The 21,262-nt window shown below is 42.0% G+C and overlaps 1 protein-coding gene and 1 long non-coding RNA gene across 2 annotated transcripts in view; both read right to left on the bottom strand.

The window, feature by feature from the left end:
- fgfr3 (fibroblast growth factor receptor 3) overlaps window positions 1-4,117 on the bottom strand; it is a 52,514-nt gene extending 48,397 nt beyond the window's left edge. The window contains exon 1 of the mRNA XM_037694541.1: window positions 3,953-4,117. Coding sequence (XP_037550469.1) covers window positions 3,953-4,103 — 151 coding nt within the window. The 5' untranslated portion in view covers window positions 4,104-4,117. The remainder of the gene's footprint in view (window positions 1-3,952) is intronic.
- LOC119426970 lies at window positions 4,114-20,655 on the bottom strand. Its single transcript, XR_005187644.1, has 3 exons — window positions 20,639-20,655; window positions 20,491-20,543; window positions 4,114-4,158 (listed from the first exon to the last, which is right to left on the bottom strand). It is a non-coding gene; the product is annotated as an uncharacterized LOC119426970 (long non-coding RNA).
- Window positions 20,656-21,262: the final 607 nt, after the last annotated feature.

The following is a 21,262-nucleotide window of genomic DNA, read 5'->3' as shown; positions in this document are numbered from 1 at the left end:
TCAGGACTAGGCCAGGATTAGCCCAAGACTAGGCCAGAGCTAGACCACAGCTAGACCAGGACTAGGCCAGGATGAGACCAAGACTAAACAAGGATTAAACCGGGACTAGGTCAGGATTAGACCATGGCTAGGCTAGGATTACATCAGGACTAGGCCAGGATTAGCCCAAGACTAGACCAGAGCTAGACCAGAGCGACACCAGGACTAGGCCAGGATGAGACCAAGACTAAAACTAGGATTAAACAAGGACTAGGTCAGGATTAGACCAAGACTAGGCCAGAAATAGACCAGAGCTACACCAGGACTAGGCCAGGATTAGACCAAGACTAAGCAAAAGTTAGACCAGGGCTAGGCTAGTGCTAGACCAGAGCTACACCAAGACTAGGCCAGGATTTGTCTAAGAATAGACCAGAAATAGACCAGTACTAGAAGAGCTAGACCAGAGCTACAACAGGACTAGGCCAGGATTTGACCAAAACCAGGCTAGGATTAGACCAGGACTAGGCCAAGATTAGACCAAAACCAGGCTAGGATTAGACCAAAACCAGGCTAGGATTAGACCAAAACCAGGCTAGGATTAGGCCAGGACTTGGCCAGGATTAGGCTAAGAATAGACCAGGATTAGGCCAGGACTAGGACATAGCTAGACCAGAGCTACATCAGGACTAGGCCAGGATTAGAGTTAGGCTGAACTAAACCCTGATCCAGAACCTAACTCTAGTCCCAGAACCTAACTCCAGACGCTGGACCTAACCCTGACCCCAAATTGATCCCTACAAAAACCACAGTAGGTCTAGACCACGAGTCCAGACAAAGTAGATTATTAAAAAAAAAAAAAAAAAAACGATCCAATTGAAACAAAAGCAAACTTTCATAAACATTTTGGCTCCACCTCTCTTGGAGGGCGATGTGTTTATCAGGAATAATCATTTGTAAGTGAGTGGTTTTGTAAGTGTTTTAATTGGACATTAATTTCCCTCAGAAAATCAAAACAAAAATATTTAAATGTTTACTTTGGCTGAGTCGCGGTTCGCCCGCCGTGTTTCATCACCCATGTCAAATCCTGCGGTCTGAGGTATAAAAACATTTCTGACAGTTTTCTGACACTCAAGATGAAACCTACTTCTGTTCACTATTCGAACTATTTGTAATTAAAAACCTGATGTGTGTGTCAGCCCGCGGGTTCAGAACCACAGTTGGGCGTGTCGGACCCGAACCGATGTCAGCACACGCCTCAGAGACAACGTTACGATCAAAACAAACAGCTACTAAAGAGCCTAAAGGTGAAAAGGCAGTTCTGTTTGTGCATCTGTCTGTTAACAAAATATCCCCGGAACCATTGCATGGTTTTATAAAACTCTCAAAGTAACGACTGAACAAACATTTAAAACTTAACTTCTAGTGTAAACCTGATTTAAGATGGCTGCCACAGCTGAGTAAATACAAAAAAGGTTACAACATCGTGAGCCAAAACTTGCGAGTACGAGCACATTGATTTTTATGTTTTCTATTGTTCTAAGAATTGTTGTTTGTGGCACGTGACAAAACGTAATAAAAAATTGTACATCTTTACAATTTTCACTTAGGGACGTCTCATTGTTGTCCTGGTGCAATGCATTCTGGGGTGATGACATACATCAATTGCAGTGGAGACTAAAAGACAAGGAGTCAAGGCTAAAAAGGCATAATGTTTGACAATAAAATAAAATTTTGCATTATTCCTTAGGCACAATATATCAGTCGAAAAAAATCTAACGTGATCAACTTGTGATGTTTAGTATGTTAGCTCTGGAGCCAACGCCATAAATAATTAGCTCTGGAGCTAACGCCATTAGTGCTGGAGCTAAAACCATTCATAACAGTTCTGGAGTTGACGTGAAACGTAAAAGGTTAAATCTGTCCCTCCTCCATCCACTGGGCAGCACCTGACTGATGTCACGCGTGTGTGCTCGTGGGGATTAATGTGTGGTTGTGTGCTAAGCTGAGCAGTCAGTATCCTATCTGCAGCAGGTCGCTTGAGTCACCTCTGTTTTGTATTAATCTGTGGTCCGGGTGTGAAAAAGTTTGGCTTTACATTCACTCCAGAACCCGCGACTCCAATCAGGACAAGCGGCAGATGATGGATGGATAATATATAAAGTGTAACTCTTCTCATCTATCTGAGGGCATGTTCTGATGGTTGTGGCGAGCAGCTCGTGACGACGGACAGCGGAGCTCTGTGCAGCATCAGCAGCTCCTCTGCCCGACTCGCTCCTCTTCATCGACCAGTCTTCATCATTTTCAGCTGCAGGCTGACTCGTTTCTACATTTTTCTCTCTTGTCCAAATTAAAGGGCTGAATGTTGGATAATGTCCAAAACTAACCTTCACGCTGGACGGAGCTCGCACCGGAGCAATTTGTCTACGTCGTTTAGCAACATGAAGACGCTCATGTGACTTACATTTTTAAATATTATAAAAACTCAACAGCATTGTTTATCAAATATTTATAGTTCCAACTAGTTGGAGGAATATTAGACGTTTTGGTAAATTTGACTTCAGTCAAGTGAAAATCAGCGCTGCTGCAATAAAAAGATTTTATTTTTAATAACCATTTTCCGGTGGTTCAGATCAGAGTTTGCTGCATGATGCAAAATTTTTTTTTTCATTATGTAGCATCGACACTCAGCCCCGTGTGAACGTCTTCAAACAGGAGTCGTGTTTCGTTCGCATCCAGAAACGTGTCTTACGTGTCTGTCGGACTCCCTGCAGGACAGACGGAGGACAGAGCAGCCATTGTTCAACAGATCGGTGATTTCTGCAGCTCTCACAGCTGCCAACAGATTTACTGATAACGATGTTGTGGAAACAATTTTAACAAGGAAGTTCTGCAGGAGGAGGGGGACTCTGAGGAACAGAACCGGTTTAAGACGAGATTTTTGTACTCGTCTGCAGCGTCGTCTCCACTCAAGACTCTGTCCTCCAACAGGACAATTAAAGAGTCGTGACGTGGGGGACGTGCACGAGACGTAAACAATCAACAGGCTGCAGGAGAAACGTGTTGAAAGAAGCCTGACCCACTTTAAACCTGAAGCTTAGTGGCTCAGTCATTTTAATGAACATACTTGGATCTCTGAGCAATTATTTAATGTATTTATGTTAAAACTGTGGCTGTGCGGGTTATCATGAGCAGTCAGTATCCTACCTGCAGTAGGTCGCTTGAGTCACCTCTATGTTGAGTTACCTCTTAATCAGATTGTCAAACTGTGCAGAATGTCTAACAGTTTGATAAATATTATTTAAAATAACGCTGTGGATCTGTGACTGACAGCAAGTCTGAGCTTGCAGCTGAAGGTTTGATGGCTCAGAAACGATCAGAAGCAATATAAATGAAAAAAAAAAACACAGAACAGCATCCTGTCATCCAAATTAATCCCTACAATCCTGACTAATCTGGTTGTTTTATTAGGAGCAATTATAAAGAACAATTCATTAAAACTTTTAGCTGAAACAAATAAAAAGTAGCGGTTTGTTTATCATTAATCAGCTGCAGCTGAGGACTTAAAAAAATTAATTAAATAAATAAAAAACCTCTTTGGGTCGTCCACCTAGCTGCCTGTTTGTTAAACCATCGTGTCTCCATCATGGCAGAAACACGCCAACGTAATAAACATGGTAAACACATGCCGAGGGAGAGGCTTAGTCAACCAGGACATGCAAAATAAAATTGATTAGTCTAATCAAAAACAAATGGACTTTTATTTTTTAGGGGACTAAACAGAAGTCCTGTTGTTGTGTTTTTAAAATAAAAAAAGATGGTAAATGCAATTTTGTAACAGTTTCACGTTTTCTTACGTTAAAACAAGCTGAACTGAAAAACAAAAAAAATGAAGGAAAAATAAACAGACCTATGTGTTTTATTGTATTTGCATTATGAAAGACAAAAAGGGGCGGAGCCTGAAGCTTGGTCCTACCTGGGGGCTCGGCGGTGGACAGGCTGGCTGCAGAGATGCAGACAGGCATGAGGACGAGGAGCCGAAGCAAGCGCCGCACAGCCGTCATCCCGCCCGTCCTCCTGGACGAGGACGGGAGACGCAGAGCAGCGAGGCCCGACTCAAACACCATCCTCCGACCACATGCTGTCCAGGAAGACGAGGTCCAACAACTCACAGCAGCACGCCTGAAAGACATGAGGACGAATCAAGACATTTAGCCAAACAAGACTCAAAACTTTAGATGTTCTTTGAGAAGATAAATAAATAAATAAATAAAAACAGGAATCAAAACTCCTTAAAGCAGACGTAGGAAACGTATGGCCTGAGGGCCAAATGTGGCCTTGGACAATCGTCATTCTGCCCCATATCATTAACAGAAACAGCAACAACTACTGAATACATTGATGAAAACCTGTTATGTATTTATTTATTGTTATTGTTTGAAGAACCAAACTAAACTTTAAAGATTCAAAAAATAAAACTTGCATATCTGTTTGGTTTTTTTTGCGCATTGAAGCGAACAATTTTTTCATCAAAAGAGCCAATTTACAGAAAATCTGTCTTATATTCCTAACGAGCGTTTGGGAGACACTTTTGTTTATTTTTATTTAAAATCAGACAAGCTAACGATGCTACAAGAAGAAGCTGAACAACAAGTCTTCCACATTATCAGTCTCATCAAAAATGTATTTTTCTATACTACGCGTCTCTTCAACGGCTTTACATATCCTGATTTGGACCTCTGGGGGAAAAATCTGTTCCCTACTTCTGCCTTAAAGGAATGCATTGCACCCATCACCTCAGAGTACGTGCTCAGGAGGACTCTCAGCTACTACCACACCAGATTTAAGCTCATTATCCGTTAAACTAACCAAGTTAGAGCCATCTTTGAGTCGGCCATCTTGAATCAAGCTGATTACTGAGCTCAGTCATAAATCTCTGGGAGTTTTCTTCGGTGGGTTCATGATATATTTTGCTAACAGACAAAGGTAGTTAAGTATCAATGCCACCAGTGAACGCAGCAGCAGCAGGATTAATTAAGTTTTTTTTTTTTTTTTTAAACCCATCAGTCGTTTTGTTTTCTGCTTCATCCGTCAAACCTCCTGCTCCTCTTTCAGGATGAGCACGACTTCGGCTGCTGGACAGAGATGATGAGCTTCAGAAGAGTCAAAACGTGCGCCGTCTTTCAGAGCGCACTGTAATATCTGAGAAAAACCCATGAGGCGGAACAAAGAGGAACGAGCCTGCTCAGCCCGAACTGAGGCTTATCAGCCGAAGCCACTTAGTAAGAATTGGTGTTCTGAGAGCGTTCTGCAGGAAGTTCTCCTCCCTGAGCTCATCGTGACACCTGCATGTTGTAGCTGCAGGTTTCTACAAGAACCTGAAACGCTCCAGACACCAACCTCTGTTTTGACAAAAACGCACAGCTAAAACAGCTAAAAGATAAAAGAAACAAGATGCTGAGAGCTGAATGACTGAAAGGAAGCAGGACATCAGCTAAAAACAAAAAAACAAAAGTGGCTAAAGTATAGAAGCAAAAAAACAGTATCTAAAAGCAGAACAGTAGCTGAAAATAGTTCAGCAAATGCTAAAATTAGCATAACAGATGATAAAGCTGAAAATAGAAGAGTAGGAAAATTTGATAAAAACCTATGATCCTGTTAGCAAAAATTGAGCTGAAATTAGTAAAAACAGTTTCTAATGGTACTAAAAACAAAGCAGCTAAAATTAGCAAAATGTGTGAAAATTAGCTAAGTTAGCTTAAAACGAGCTAAAGCTGAAATAAGCTAAACAGATTAGAAGTATAAAATTTGCACAACAGATGCTAGTATTAGCTAAATTGATGTTAAAATAAACAACCAGATGCTAATGATACAATTTTAAAAAAAGAGTAACTAAAAATAAAATAAAGTCTAAAAATAGCAAAACCTTTCCAAAGCTAAATTTGTGTAGCCAGAGGCTTAAACTAGCCAAACAATTGCCAAATAATGAAGAAGCAGGTAAAGACAATGGATGGATGGACAGCAGTTAAAATGAGAACAGTAGCTAAACATCAGATAAAGTGGTGCAAAAGCTAAAATAGTTAAAGAGTTAGACTCCCCTCTCACAGCCTGCGTCCTCAGATGGTCCAGATCTCGTCCCACCTGAGGACGGCGTCTCAGTGGGACACACCAAGGTTAAAACTGTTCTGACAGAGGCCAACATCCAACATGATCCAGTCTCTCTTCCCTTCCCTCGGCTGCCATTACAGCCTCAGCTAATACATTTAATCCCCCTTTCCCCTCCAAATGACAGCAGACCAGGCCCTGCTGCTGATCCTGCAGACCCTGTGAGGAGCATGTGACCTGACTGATGCTCAATACAGGAGAACCAGGAGGACAGGTTGAACTTAAAGCCCCCTTTAAAGCTCAACTTCACTTTTCACATGCTAAAGCTAAAAGTAGCCAAACAGTAACTTAAATTTGTAAAACTGTTGCTAAAAGTAGCAAAACATATGCTAAAGAAGCACAATTTTTTTTTCTAAAAACAGATGCTACCATTTGCTCAAATTAAAGCTGAAATTGGCTAAACGGTTGCTACTTACATAATTAGCTAAACACAGTATCTAAATCTATCAAAAAGTACTAACTTTAGCTAAAAGATGTAAACTACAAACTATAATTAGTAATGTGCTACATTGTACTAAACAGTAGCTAAAGATCTATGGTGGTGTTCTGTCATTAATCTCTGGGAGTTTTCTTCAGTGGGTTCATGAGATATTTTGCTAACAGACAAAGGTAGTTAAGCATCAATGTCATCAGTGAACACTACAGCAGCAGGATTCATTAAGTTTTGTTTTTGTTGGGGTTTTTTACCCGTTAGTCATTTGTTTTCTGCTCCTCGTTCAGGAGCAGTTTTATCCTGCTACTCAACACATGCAAAGAATAAAAGTAGCAAAAAAAGCAAACCATAGCTAAAAGTAGCAAAACAAATGCTACAAGCAGAAGCCAATAAACAAAACAGAAGTTAGGAGGTAAGCAAATCCTACAATGAGCAAAACAGGAGCTTAAAATATTCAAGATATAACGTAATTACCGATATATGCGTTAAAAGTAGCAAAATAGAAGCTTAAGTTAGTTAAACACATACTAAAGCTAAAAATGGTGAAACAGATGCTAAAGATAAAATAGGCAAAAAATAAAAATAGTAAAAACTGCAGCTAAAATTAGCAAAACATATGCTAATAGAAGGTTGTAGCTGAAATTGTTAAAACATTTGTTAATGTTACAATGATCCAAACTTAAGGAGAAGCAGGAGAGATTCCAGCTGAAGTTATTCGTTCAGCCTTGGAGCTTTATGATAAAATAGTTCTGCCTGATTGAAGCTCGTATTATTCACAGCTTTGGTTCTGGTTCTGCTTCAAGACGAAACAAAATAATAAAATTTTAAAAAGACTTCTGAACCTGTGAACTTCTCACTGTTTGAATTTACTGAGTCTGTTAGAGGAATGAAGTGTTTGCAGAGTTTTGGTTTTGTTTGGGTCAGAACCGTTGGTTCTTCGTTAATTTTAAATATTATTTTTTGGGTTTTAAACGACCCGCTGCTCTTTAAAGTTCACGACTTCAACGCTCTCATTTTCATACATTCAGCTCCAGATCTCCACGACCCGACACCAGATGAACAGCCACAGTCGGAACCGTTTCCTACTTTTTTCTGACATGACCCAAGACGAAGAACATGGTCCTTGTCTCAACACATCAGACAGAACTGGACTCTGAAACCTGACCCACTCCGGTGTAGAATCCTGTAAATCCTTACTTCAGTTTGAAGAACATTATCAAAACGAACATCTACATCCAGAACCAGGTGCTGGAACTCCTCATAGAAGACTTTTCTGATAAGAGCCTTAAATTGAACCCTCCTGCTGCTTTTAGGTCAAGAAGACTCCAAAGGCTTAACTGGGGCTCCAGTTGACCCAAGGGCAGCAGCAGGGTTAATGAGCCTGTCTGGTAAACACCCCGGCAGTTTTGAAAAACAAAGTGTGTCAAAGTGCCGTGGCTCTGCGGTACCAAACCGTGCGTTTGGTTCTGAACATCCAGACACCAGCAGGTAAATCAATTTAATGGTATAAAACAGGTAAAACTCCGTCTTACCAGGTGCAAAACTTTGATTTATCTCATTTACTTTGACACATTTTTCAGTTTTACATGTAAAATCATTGTGGAGGTGTTGGAGCTGAAATAAACTAAAACCATTCAAACAAAACAAAAAGCAGCAACAACGAACGTGAACTACAGAATGATCACCAGCAGAACTGGACACAGTACAACCAAAACTGAGCTGCTACACAGAGGGGGGAACACCTGCCAGGTGAAAGTGGGCGGAGCTAAAGGAGCTGCGACTGATGGAGAAACAAGCATGAAAGACTCCGATCCTGACAAACAGAACCACTTTAGGATCAGAGCTGCTCCGCATTAGTTTGCGATTTTTATCAACATCGCAATAACTTGTTCCCCCTCTCCCATTCTCACCATCATCTAAAGCAGGTGTGGTCCTGAGTCGAGTCCAGGACTGACCCCATGTCTTGTAAACACATGAACCCAACAAATGGGATTTATTGATAGCTGTTGCATCGATATGGGCAAAAATCGATTTATTGTTGAGCTGGTTCCACACCTGCAGCCCCACCCTCACCAGCTGCTCTGAACCAGTTTTCACTCAGAGTCTCGCGCCTGAAGAAAGGATGCCGAGTCCTGAGGAGAGGAACTCCTTCAACCAGAGGTGAAGGCAACTTCAGCCCCAATCAGAGGGAGGAGCAGCTCGCGCGCAGCCCGGGAAGACGTCACCGCTGCAGCCAGGAGGCTCCATCAGTCAGGGTTGTTTTTAATTTATTTAAAAATATATATCTGCAAATAATAAGGACTTCCCTTTCAACCCCCCCCCCCCCCCCCTCATCGGTAAACTAAAACATTGTTCTTCAGAGGGAATAAAAATCAATTTTAAATCAAACTGAATGTTACTGGAATTCAACACCAGCGAGTTCACACAAAGCCGTTTCCTGCAGAATCCACGTCTTCAGTCACTTTGTGCGTAAAAATCACCAACTGGACAGATTTGACACACGAGTGCGCGCGAGCACACAGTCCGCTCCGGGATCAAAAAGATGAAATAAAAAGAGCCGGACTGGACCAGACCTCCGGCGCAGGGAGTCCGTCCAGACTCCGGTTCTGTCAGGTTCTGACGCGCAGTTACGCACGGACCGACCCGGTTCCTTCGCGCAGAGACCGGAGACGGTTCTGCGGGTCCAGGTTTCAACAGAACCACAGCGCAGGACGAAGTCTGCACCTGAGGGGTGGGGGATCACTGTAAACCTGGCGCACCCGCATCCTAAAGAAAGTGGAGCAGTTTATACACAAGAACCGTTCTTACCTGAACCCTTCCAGAAAATCCTTAAAGTCATCCAGAACCAGAACTACAATCCACAAAACCGGTTTAAATCCTTCAGTCTGAACGCTTCAAATCGGAAAGAACAAACAGAAAACTCCTCTATCTCCTGCTCTGCGCTGTACGTGGTCCAGGGGCTCCTGGGGGTCCGGTGGTCTCGGGTCCGGGCTGGCCGCGGCTCTCCTCCTCCTCTCCGGCGCGGAGCCTCCTGTCTAACGGATGAAGCGGCTCCTGTTGGCAGCTCCACTCCTCTCCGTCTCCCGTGAAGTCTGAAGGAGTCCTGAGAGGAGCCGCCGCCTTGAAGACGACCTGCTTCAAGACGCGCGAGACGCTTCCGGAAGGCGGACTTTCAAAATAAAAGTTCAGCTCTGAAGGAGCTTCGATTGTTGCCCATCATACTCCTGTTGTCCTCTTGACTGCTCTTCACCTTCTTTATCCATTTCCCCCCTTCACGACGGGCGGGCGATCATGTAGTTGCACATGTTCTCGTGCCATTTAACAAAATATCTCATGAATCATTGCAGGAATTTTAATAAAACTTTCAGGAAGTTATCAAGTTCAAGTAATTTTATTATTCACATCACATGTGGTACATGAGGTGGAACGAAATAGTGTACACTGGGTCCCAGCTACATCAATCAATAGCAAAAATATAAATTGTAAAAATAAACAGTAATAATGATCTAAGATATAAACTAAGAATTTGCTAAACGCTAATAGAACAAAACAAATCACAGGATGAACGTCTACAAAATAATTGGGTTTTCGAGATGGCCACCAGCGCTAATGCAGCTTGGCAAACATAAAAACTGCTGCAGCTCAGATTGTCACATGTTGAGCTACAGTTTGGTGTGGTGATAGTTGAGAGTCATCCTCATCACATCCTTTGAGTGCTCCTCGTTTCAGATAAAAACTGGCATTGTGTGTTGGGAGTCAACTTCCTTGTCTGTTAGCAAAATATCTCAAACGATTGGACGGATTTTAGTGAAACTCTCAGGAAGTAATACTTGGATGTTCGTCTACAGCTCCAGAACTTTTGGGGTCACCCTGATTTAAGATGGCCGCCACAGTCAATTGACTTTAATGGTGGTAACTCAGTCAGTTTTGCAGATAATGAGCTACAATTTGGTGTGGTAGTAGCTGCGGGTCATCCACAACACGTGCTTTGAGCTTTCCCTGATTGAACAAGGCTGACCCTTACAACAGGTGATAAGAAAATTAAACGAAATGAACCAAATGTTGTTTATTTTGGTTTAATAGAGTCAAGCTAGTTTTCTAGACCTTCTATTGGATCAGTCAACACAACCAAATTAAAGTGAGAGAATCACCATATGAAAGTAAATTCAAACCCAAACTGAGCGCGTCACACTCATCCTCACTTCCTGCCGGTGTTTCATTAACCGTTTGACAGCTAGTTAACGCTCTGAACACACAACTTTGTAAACGAGACCCTAAGTCCCGTTTCATGGGCCTCGTTCTGCAGCCTTCAGGCTGATTACTGCCATCAACACGTGGCCGACGGCTTTAAAACACCAAACTAATTACTGACACACCAATAAAAGTGGGTTTGGACACCGTAAAGCAGAGTGTGCCGCTGTGTCCAGGGGGCCACTCCACATGATCTGTCAACACGTCATAAATAAAGACAATCATCTCCACAGCAGGTCCACGACAGAAACCCAAACGCAGCACTCCCCGGTCCATCAGGAACTGTTTCAGAACACTGAATCGATGTTTTGCTTCCTTGACAAGTGAATCAGTTAAAAGAAAATGTCTGACGTATTTCTGCATGCCTTTAATTTGTGATAAAGTAAACAAGAAAACTTGAAAATAATAATTTGTTGTTTATTTTACAAAAATATTTTAAAACAAACAATTTGTTGGTTCCCTTCAACAATCAATGTTTGCATTGTAGCTAAGTTTTGTCTTTAGTTTGTATCGCAGGTGCTTTTTTATCACTGAGCTCATTTTAAGGGAACTCTTGAGCCAGTCATCGATGTCTTTGTGTTCAGCTCAACCAACGTGGACCACAGAAAGGTGGAACTGTCCGAGAAGCTCAGGAAGAACTTAAGACACGTTCAGGGTAAAGGTAAAGCTGCTACGTGTTCCTCTGACCACAGCCAACAACATTTTAGAAACATAGAAAGTCCAAGAGAATGGAGCCAACCGAAGGACGTGGACGCAAGACGAAATGCGAGCCCAGGATTATCAGACTGATACAAGATGAACTCCAAATACTATGTGCGTCATTTTCTGGTTTGTTTTTCGTTTCATTTTATAATGATGGAAAAAGGAAGATCCACTTTCAACAGACCGGTTTTCACTTTAATACTTGACGACAAACTTAAACAGGGTCTTTTTCGGTCACATCAGCTCTGTGTTTACAGCAGGTGAACTGCGAGTCCTGTTCCCGAGTGATGATGGTATGGAGCAGGAGATCAGGGCTTCTTCCTCAGTAATGAGGGCGTTGCTCCGATCATCTTAGGCAAAGCTCTTGATTTATCAGTCTGTGTTCCAGCCCTCAACTTTGGTCATGAGGTGTGGATCAGGAGCAAAAGAATGAGATCCTGGACACAAGGAGCTGAAATAAGCTGGAGGTTTTCTGGACACAGAGTTTTCACTGTCTCTGGTTTGGGACCACCATGGAGTCCCCCTGGAGGAGCTGGAGAGTGAGATGTCGGGGTTTCTTTCTGTAACTTGTTGCCTCCATGACACAACAGCAGAAAAGTGTTGGAAGATGGACGGAAATGACGCTTTCAATGAAAAGACTGAAACATAAAGGCTCAGTTTTGTTTTGCGGACAGACGTCTATTCGTGAGGTAGAGTTCTCTGGCTGTTGGAGATTTCAGCAAAAAATATTAAATTAAGGCTCTTCTGTTTTAGTTTGTGCTAGTTTCATTTGATAAATCATGAAAAGTTAATTTGAACACAAACACCTCATTGCATCATGGGAAGCCCCAAAAAAGGTTTAGATTTTAACAGAGTACAGTGAGGGACGGTGGTGGTGGTGGGGGGGGGGGAGGCTTGGGAACAAAAGCCCGGCGGGCAGGAGGAGAGGTCATACAGATGGTGAGAAGACCCAGTCAGACAGCTCGAGTACTGATGAGCAAACTGACCAAATGACCCCTTCACACACAAAACCCTCTGACAACACACACCCCTCCCCGTCACCTACATTCCTCTCCCACCCAGTCCCCCTGGGAGGGGATCAGCCGGAGATGAAAGGTGAAGCCTTTTCATTTAAAACGAAGTTAAAAATTAAACAAGAGGAGAAGCCAGGAGGTTTAATTTCATTATCCAGGAGGGAAAAAACGAAAATGTCCATGAAAAAAATGTGAAAGCTTCAATAAACGGCTCTGAGCTTGGCTCGCTCTTATCTGAGGTGTCCGCCGATAACCCCGAGGAGCTGCGAACGTGGAGCGATGAGCCGACCGATCAACCCGAGAAGCAGACGAGATAAACGCTGACAAAGAGACAAAGATGGAGCCGATTACTGAGGGAACTTTGGCCTCAGCTGGAGGGTTCTGTCCGACAGAAACATGTTGACGTGTTTCAGCTGTTTGCATCATGAGGGCAGAGAGAAATCTGATTATCTGCTCTTTGAAGAAAATATGTGTATGTGTGTGTATAAACATAAATATATATATATATATATATATATATATATATATATATATATATATATATAAAATTGTGAATTTTTCATCATTGGATTATTTTTATTATCATTTCTCCGTCTCAGAAGCTTCAAAATGATTGGTTTAAACTTGGTGATTTATCACCTGGCAACGAGCTATTGTTTATGAGTTTGTTTGTTGGATGTTTATTGTAGGTGGTGATGTCATTGGTAATTATAATAGTCTATTTAAAGGTCAAGTTCAAGTTTTTTCTATTTTCTTTTAAGTTAAACACTTCCATGAAACATTCTAGCAATTTTGATTTAAGTTTAACGACTTGTTTTTAGCATTCGAGTCACAACCCTGAAGAGTAACTGTCGCTGCTGTACGACACAGAGTGAGGTTACAGTCGTGTTAGCAGTGAAAACGGAAGCAGAAGACTTTGCAAACTATGGAGAAATGTCGGAACACATTGTGGTTGAATGGATATTCAACTGGACCCAAACCTGGACCGAACTGAACCTCAGGAAGCAAACAAAGACTTGTTGTCAGATGTGGATTCTGATGAAGTTCTCCATGACCGAGCACAATGATTGGGTTGACAGCAATGAACGGTGAGAAACGATTTGCCCCAGGTCTTATTCAATTGTGGAATTTGGCGATTTAGCTGCTCATTAAATAGAATTTATATGATGGGATTATAAAAGCCAATGCTTAGTGTAAAATAATGTTCACACAGCTTATGTGATGATGAGGTGACCAATTTAAAGCTTCTTCTCCAAGTTCTCTCTTTATATATTTACCTAGACAATAGGTCATTAACGTTGGGTTGTAATTTTCAAACTTTCAAAAGTCTACATTTCTCGTCTTTGGGGAAGGTGAAGAATGAAACGCCGTTCATACTTTTAGATCAGTTTTCAAAATAATTAACGCGCCAAACCATTTGTAGCTTTACAAGTGTTTCACTTGTTTGTTTTCAAACTCCAGGATATTCGGCAACAAAACGAAGCACACAAGTCACTGCCTTTGCGCAATTAAAATGCACCAAACCATCGCACTGTTTGCAAAGAAGTTCATGGAGGTTAAAACCTGGACTTCTGAGTGTTGCCCACCCATCCCAAACTGAGCCATACATAAGAGCTCTGATCAGGAGTCGTAAGAAATGTTGAAGATGGATGCTCCGATGCTCCATCTTTGACCAAACCACATCAGACACAGATTTCCTTCAAATCCCAGGAAACTGCAGGAACTTGTTCTTTTTCAAACTTCACGCAGCTCTGAAGGATTTCAAGTAAATGAAAAAAAAAGAGAAAATAAAAGTGCACGCTGCAAAAAGGCAGATGAATGGGTCTTTTCTGCCCGCCCCGAGTCCAAAGGCTATTTTTAACCTAATATTTTATTCATAACCCCTCCCTCGGCTGCAGACATCAAAAAGCTGCTGCTGCAACCGGTTCAGGAGACAATTGGGTTTCACAGATCAGGAGTTAAAGGTGATGAAATCATGTTCTGTTTCTTTATACGTGCATTAAAATTGGTTAGGATTGAACCCGATATAAAATGTTCCATAATGTTGCTGTAAGGTGGGTGGGGGGGTGGGGGGGTAGGGTGGCTTCCAGCTGCAGCTTCTTCACATCAGGGGGGAAGCGTCGCCTTCATCTGACACGACTGATGGATCCTCGCTCGGCTCCGGCTGCATGAGGCCGTTTTAATGACTGTGTGGGAGGCAGAACTCAGAACTCATTCTGCCCAAACAGAACCAGGGACTGGGTTTGGCCCACCGGATCACAGGAACGTACAAAGTCAGGGAGGCACAGGTAGAGGAGGGAGTCACGGCACCGGTCTGACCTGTTCTCATAGCACAAGGAGTGCCGGGGTGACTAAGCCTGATGTGATTCACAGACTGTTAGAATAGATTGCAGCTCAGCTGCTGTTAGAAATACTATATATTTATAAAACAAAGTGTCTGTTAGCAAAATATCTCATCAACCACTGGACCAGTTTTATTTACACCTTAATGACTTAAGGAGCAAACATAGTTCCACAGTGAACACAGACCGACTCAAGATAACCCAAACATGGTTTTTATTAAGACCCCGTGTCCCTGCAGCCGGTTTCTGGTGCCAGGAATCAACACTGTGACGGTCCTCCTCGGAAGTGGTGGGCCCACGTGGAGGTGGCATCCTGTCTCTTTCGGGTTTGGTCGTAGGAGCCAAGGCTCAACCAGCAGGTGCCCAGCCCGCCCCACTGGTATGGCTCCAGAATAGTTTCCCAGTTTTCCTTTACCTGGCGAGGTTTCATGAAGCATATTCAGTTTTGACTTGCTCTTGGTCTCAATCCTCCCTTGAGACCTATTTGCCAGGGGAGACCACAACAGGGGCTGATGCCCCAGACAACAAGAGTCCCCAGAATCATGGGGGTGTTCAAATCCTTCCACCACATCAAGGTGGCGATTCTGTGGAACAGTCAGTTGAGGTGGTTTGAGATCCAGGTTAGGATGCCTACAGGAGGTTTTCCAGTCGTCCCATAGTGAAGAAACCTGGAGCGGACCCAGAACACTCTGAAGGGATTATATCCCCCCTTATCCACCTTGGGGTCCCTGAGGAAAAACCTGGATGTCATTGGGGAGTGGAAGGTATGAGGTTCTGTCCTGCCTCTGTGACCTGACCATAGATAAGAGAAAGATGGAGGTGGTCTTTAAATAGTAGAAATCTTGTCCAGAATGCTTTAAAGTTAAAAAAGTAAATCCATGGATTTTTTTTAAAGAAAAGCTTCAACAACTTCAATTTCTACAGCTGATGCAAAAAGCTAAGTGTATTAAAAAGTAGCATTTCTTGAAGGAATGCATGTCATCTGCCGCCTTGCGTGCCAACGTTTTAAACAAAGTTCTTGCGAGGAGACTCATCCAGACCTGGACGGTGGACGCCTTTGAGTTGCCAAAATAATTGTATAATAAGATGATCAATTTTCTAAAAGAAAAAAAAAAAAACTACCAAAAACCAGAAACACAAAACAAGAAAGTGACATTTGAATTCTTGCAAGGCCTGGCTCCAGGGAGAAGTCCCTCCTTCGTTTGATGGCTTGTCTCAGTAAATCTTGGCTTTGAGCCGCCAGCTCATGTCAGAAGTTTCTGTGATTCTGTGACAGATGGACTCCATCTGAAGGAGCAGCGATGCCTCATAAACGCTGTGACATACCTGCAGTCTGCCAACAAACTGTTGTGGGGGAGGGGGAGTGCACACTGAGAAAATACTTTGACTTTCCTCTTGATTTTCATGTGTCCTCATTTAGACGCTGAAGGATGATATTTGGATGCACAAGCTTTTGAGGTGGAGTAGTTCAGGTGTCTGGGTGTTTACTTCCTGAGTGATGGTAGGCTGGAGCGGGAGATGGAGCCATAGACCAGGGCCTTGTCCTTAGTAATGAGGGCAGTGCTTTGGTCAGTCGTTGTGAAGAAAGAGTGGAGGCGAAAGGCAAAGCTTTAGATTAACAAGTCTGTCTACGTTTCAACCCTCACCTGGGGTCAAGAGGTTTGAATATCGCTTTCGACTGAAATGAGCTTCGTTGGTAAGCAGGTCGAGCTCAGCCTTAGAGGTAGGGTGAGGAGCTCCGTCATCCATCCATCATCCATCGTTCAGTCATTCATACATCATCCATCCATCTTATTGTTCTGGACGCAGGTTTAAGGGCAGCAGCTTAAGTAGGTAGGTCCAGCCACTTCTTCCAACTCTTCTGGGGGGACTCCATGGTGATCCCAAACAAGCAGAGTCATAATCTTGGGTCTTCCCCAGAGTTTCCTCTCGGTTGGACATGTCCAGTGTCCAGAACACCTCCCCTAGGAAGGCGGCTAGGATTAATCCTTAATAGATGTCTGAACCACCTCAACTGGCTCCTCTGGATGTGGAGGAGCAGAGGCTCTACTCAGAGTCTCTCCTGGAGAACTAAACTTCTCCCACTATCTCTAAGGAAGAGTCCAGCTACCCTGCAGAGAGAACTCATCTAGACCTCCTGGATACAGGATCTGGTTTTTACAGTCTCTACCCCAGAGTTCAGGATTACAGGTGAGGATAGGAACGCAGATTGCCCGGTAAACGGAGAGCTTCTCCTGGCAGCTCAGTTCCCTCTTTTTCTTCTCTTGGTAAAGTCAAGTAAAGCTCAAGCAAAAAGAACCAGAAACCAGTTTTTACAGTTTTCCACCAACAGAAAACTGATGATAAAGAAAAAGAGTCCATTGACTGTTTAGAGTTGAGTCCTCGTTATCGCTACACGCCAGCTGACGATAAACAACACTTATCTGGCTGCTGCTGAGTGATGAAATCACATTTTCATATCTATCTGACCAAAGCTCTGGAATCCCAGCAAGCCACACGCAAATATGATCTCTGCTGTCAGGGTGGGGAATTACCGAGAGCGTCTCAGCAATAGGTCTTTGCAGAGATCACAATTTTTTCTTTCTTTCATTTTTTAAAATGCAGAATGCAAGAACTATATGAAAGTTTCTTTCCTCGGGGCACCGGATCGAATGCAAGAAATCCGTCAGCAACAAAAATCTCCAACAAAACTAGAAAAACCTTTTTTCTTTTTACAAAAATACAGCTTGAATGCTGAGCTAAATGACATCTGAAGTTGCAATAAAACGATTAAGCAGACTTTAGTTAGAAAAAAAAAAAAATCAAACCAAAAGCTATAATTAGCAAGTAGGAATACTGTTCCTAAAATCTAAAAATCAAGCCAAAAGACTAAATTACAAAATTTGCTAAAAAAAAATAGCAAAAGTGTAGTTAAAAGATAAACTTAGCTAAACTGTTTAAAGAAAAGCTAAATAAAGTAAAACCATAGTTAGTTAAAATAAGCAAAACAGTAGCTTAAGTCTACATTTAGCTTAACAGTAATAAGCTTAAATTTGCAGAGCGATAACTAAACTCTAAACTTAGCAAATCTGTAAAACTAAAAGCTAAAAATGGCTAAACAGTAGCCAAAGCTATAATGAGCATATCCACCCTAAAATGTAAAGTTAACCAAAAATTGTAGCAAATAAATAAATTCAGCTAACTAACTATAAACTAAAATGAGCTAAGTAGACTAAAGCTTACTTTGGAAAAACTGAACCTAAAACGGGGAGTGGTGTCACAGAGGTTAGAGAAGACGGGCATGTGATCGGAAAGTCGCAGGTTCAACTCACGGTACCACCAACATCAAAATGTGGGTAGAAAAGGTGAAACACCCACACCTCCCTCCACCCTCATTTGCCCCACTCTGGGCCCCTGAGCAAGGCCCTTAACCCCCACCATCAGCTCCCTAAAACAGGTCTCTCTTGAAATTGAGTTCTCGTGACTCAATGAGACGACCTGTATAAATAAAGGGTAAATTAAAAAAATGAAAATTGTGAAAATTTAAAAATAGCTAATTTAACACCCGAGCCAGAAGCTAAAGTAGATCTCAAAGAATTAGGTTTTTGAAGGAATTCAAGAGGATTCAGTGATTTATTATTTTTTTGAAAAATGTTTGTAAATTTCAAAATGTATAAATAATACATTTTGAGGTACAAGAGTTAAAGTAGCACAAGCATAACATAGTTCTATTTAATAAACCCAAACAACGACTGTTAGCAGTAGTGAACCTGTGAGGCTAAAGAAACCTCTGATGAGTTTATTTAGAGACCCTGACAGCTGAAGCATTAATTTAATTCTGATCAGCCTCTCAACACGACGTCTTTATGTTTGTCTCCAGGAGGCAAGTTTGTTCTTTTCTCAGTGAATGGAAGAGAAAAAGTTGGAGGGTGGGGGAATTAAGTCCCCAACACTATTAGCTCGCTCTCCTTCCACCTGTCACACTTTGGTGACTTCATTTGGACTCGCTTGAGCCCCCCCGAGAAGACATCAGGGGAGGATTATCTCCATCTTACGCTAAATAACTCCAACAAGCGTTGCAGCGCTGCACTCTGGACCCCCCAATGACCTTTTGGCACCATGAGGTGCAGAGGTCTGAGCCCAGGGAGGGGTGCAGTGACCATGGGAAGATGAGGAGATGGATTCAAAGGAGCTCAAAGGAGAAACTGTGGGGGGAAGGTGACAAATGCACTCCCCCACCTCCCAACAGATATGCAACCACAGCTGGGACAAGCTAACACAATCATGTAACAACATTTCAACATACTCTTTCCAGATATTTTTCTTTTTTCTTAGTTAAATTGTACCTATTTGACTCTTTCACACAATCAAGTTGCATTTATTTTCTATGTATTTAATTCTGTTCGTGTCTGAAGCCCAACAATGACCCTAGAACCAGCGTCTCAATGGACTGCAACTTGTGCAGACCAGATGAAGTCACAAAATTGCAAGAAAATTTGCAGGTCTTGTACCAAACTTTACTTAATGTCGTGCACATCAAACCCAAGTTGACATGCTTAGTATCCACCTAGGCAGATGCCTCCAAATTTATGATATAATTTAGTGGAGGACACATTAGGGAAGAACTGGACCCATGTTTTAAATATGTTATTTGGCTGTAGCCTCAGATGGTTTATGTCAGTCAAGCTGTATAGGTGGTGATCACTCAAAAACAAGTATGACTGTCCTCCTGTTGATGGATTTGGTCACTTGTGGGTCTTCAGATGGTTCCGTTAACCCATCCTTGCCTCCAATTAATGGATCTGGTCACTTATGGGTCTTCAGATGGTTCCATATACAAATTCTTATCTTCTGTTGATGGATCTGGTCACCTATGAGTCTCCAGTTCTTGATTCATAGTTTATGTTACAGCTGGGCCATAGTTTTTCTTGGTATGTCTGTTTTGAAAGTGGATTTATTTGTTTTCTTGCTTTGGTGATTTTCTTCTCTTTTTTATCCATTTACCCTTTATTTATACAGGTAGTCTCATTGAGCCACGAGAACTCGTATATAAGATATATACAAAAGGTCAAGTGAGACCTGGATACTAAGATCCAAGATCTGAGATCTAGATACTGTGGCGGTATCTTTCTTGGTGGTATGGCTTGTCCATTGTAACTGGTGATGGTTGAGATGCTGAGGATTTTGTCTCATTCAGAGCAGAAATTTTGGTTTGCTTATCCTCTCAGCTAACCCTAAGAATTACTGATGATACAGTTCTGGGGGTCTCAGACATTTTCTGTTGATGGTCCAATTTTAGTTTGGGATGTACATCTTGCTTTTCAAAAATCTTTCTTTCCCACCATACTAACGCATGCTGAACAATGTTGGACTTAAATGAAGATACTCGAGGAGAGGAGAGCTTGAAGCAGGTGTCAAAATACAAATCTAGCCCTCTTGAGAAAAATTGGATACCCTTTATGACTTATTTTGAGGGAAAATATGTAACAAATTTGCGTCCTTGATTCACAAAGAGATGAAGAAACCCCACAAACGCTTATAGACACTCTGGAAATGTAAGGATTCCAGTTTTGACTGTTGTTATACCACCTCTGGTTCCACCTGTCTCTTCCTTGTGTTAATAACTTACCTCTTGGAAATTTTACGTCGTTTCACCTGGTCCTAGATTCTTTCATCCTCCTTCTACAAGTATGAAGGAGAAAACATCAAAATAAGAGCCCATCATTCTGTCCATGCTAAATTGGTATTCATAAAAGCACTGTAAATGTGATTCTCACCTTAAACACTCTTACGCAGAGCCTTTCTTCCCCATACCTCAACGAAACAAACTTTAATTAGCAAAATTTGTCAGGAAACCCAACCGATTGATATTTGTCACCTTGACAGCAGAAGACCAGTTTGGTACTTTAAACTGAACTTTTACTTCTATGTTCGTAACTGCATGCTAAATTCAAAACATTCGTTAGACACAAATAAATAAACAAACTAAATGTAAAAGCTCTTTCACAAAGCTGACTGTCTATGTTTTTTCAATGGACTGAGGGGGTAAGGGGGACGAAGCAAGTCCACCTTTAAGAAGCAAAGTGAGGTAGTAATAGAGCAAAACCAATTGAGGTGAAAAGGTGAACCAACATTGTGACTCCATCAAGAAAGAGCAATAGCATCAGGTCTGTGTAGCCACCTGGTCACACGATTAAACCACAATAAACAGATTTATTACAGAGGGAATATTGATAATGTGACAAGATTGGGTCTTAGGATTCATGCACAACACAACAGACCAGGAATGATTAAAATGATTTATTAGTAAATCACCATTGGTGGAGGTATGGTTCTGGGACCCAAGTCCAATCAGCAGAGATATAAGAGTTAGTGATCTTAGTAGGACTGTGACGGTTCTG

The sequence above is a fragment of the Nematolebias whitei genome, chromosome 21 (genome assembly GCF_014905685.2).
Source record: "Nematolebias whitei isolate Nwh7 chromosome 21, NemWhi1, whole genome shotgun sequence".
In the NCBI taxonomy this organism is placed as follows: Eukaryota; Metazoa; Chordata; class Actinopteri; order Cyprinodontiformes; family Rivulidae; genus Nematolebias; species Nematolebias whitei.
Note: the sequence above shows the minus strand (reverse complement) of the source record. Positions and strands in the feature narration are given on the sequence as shown.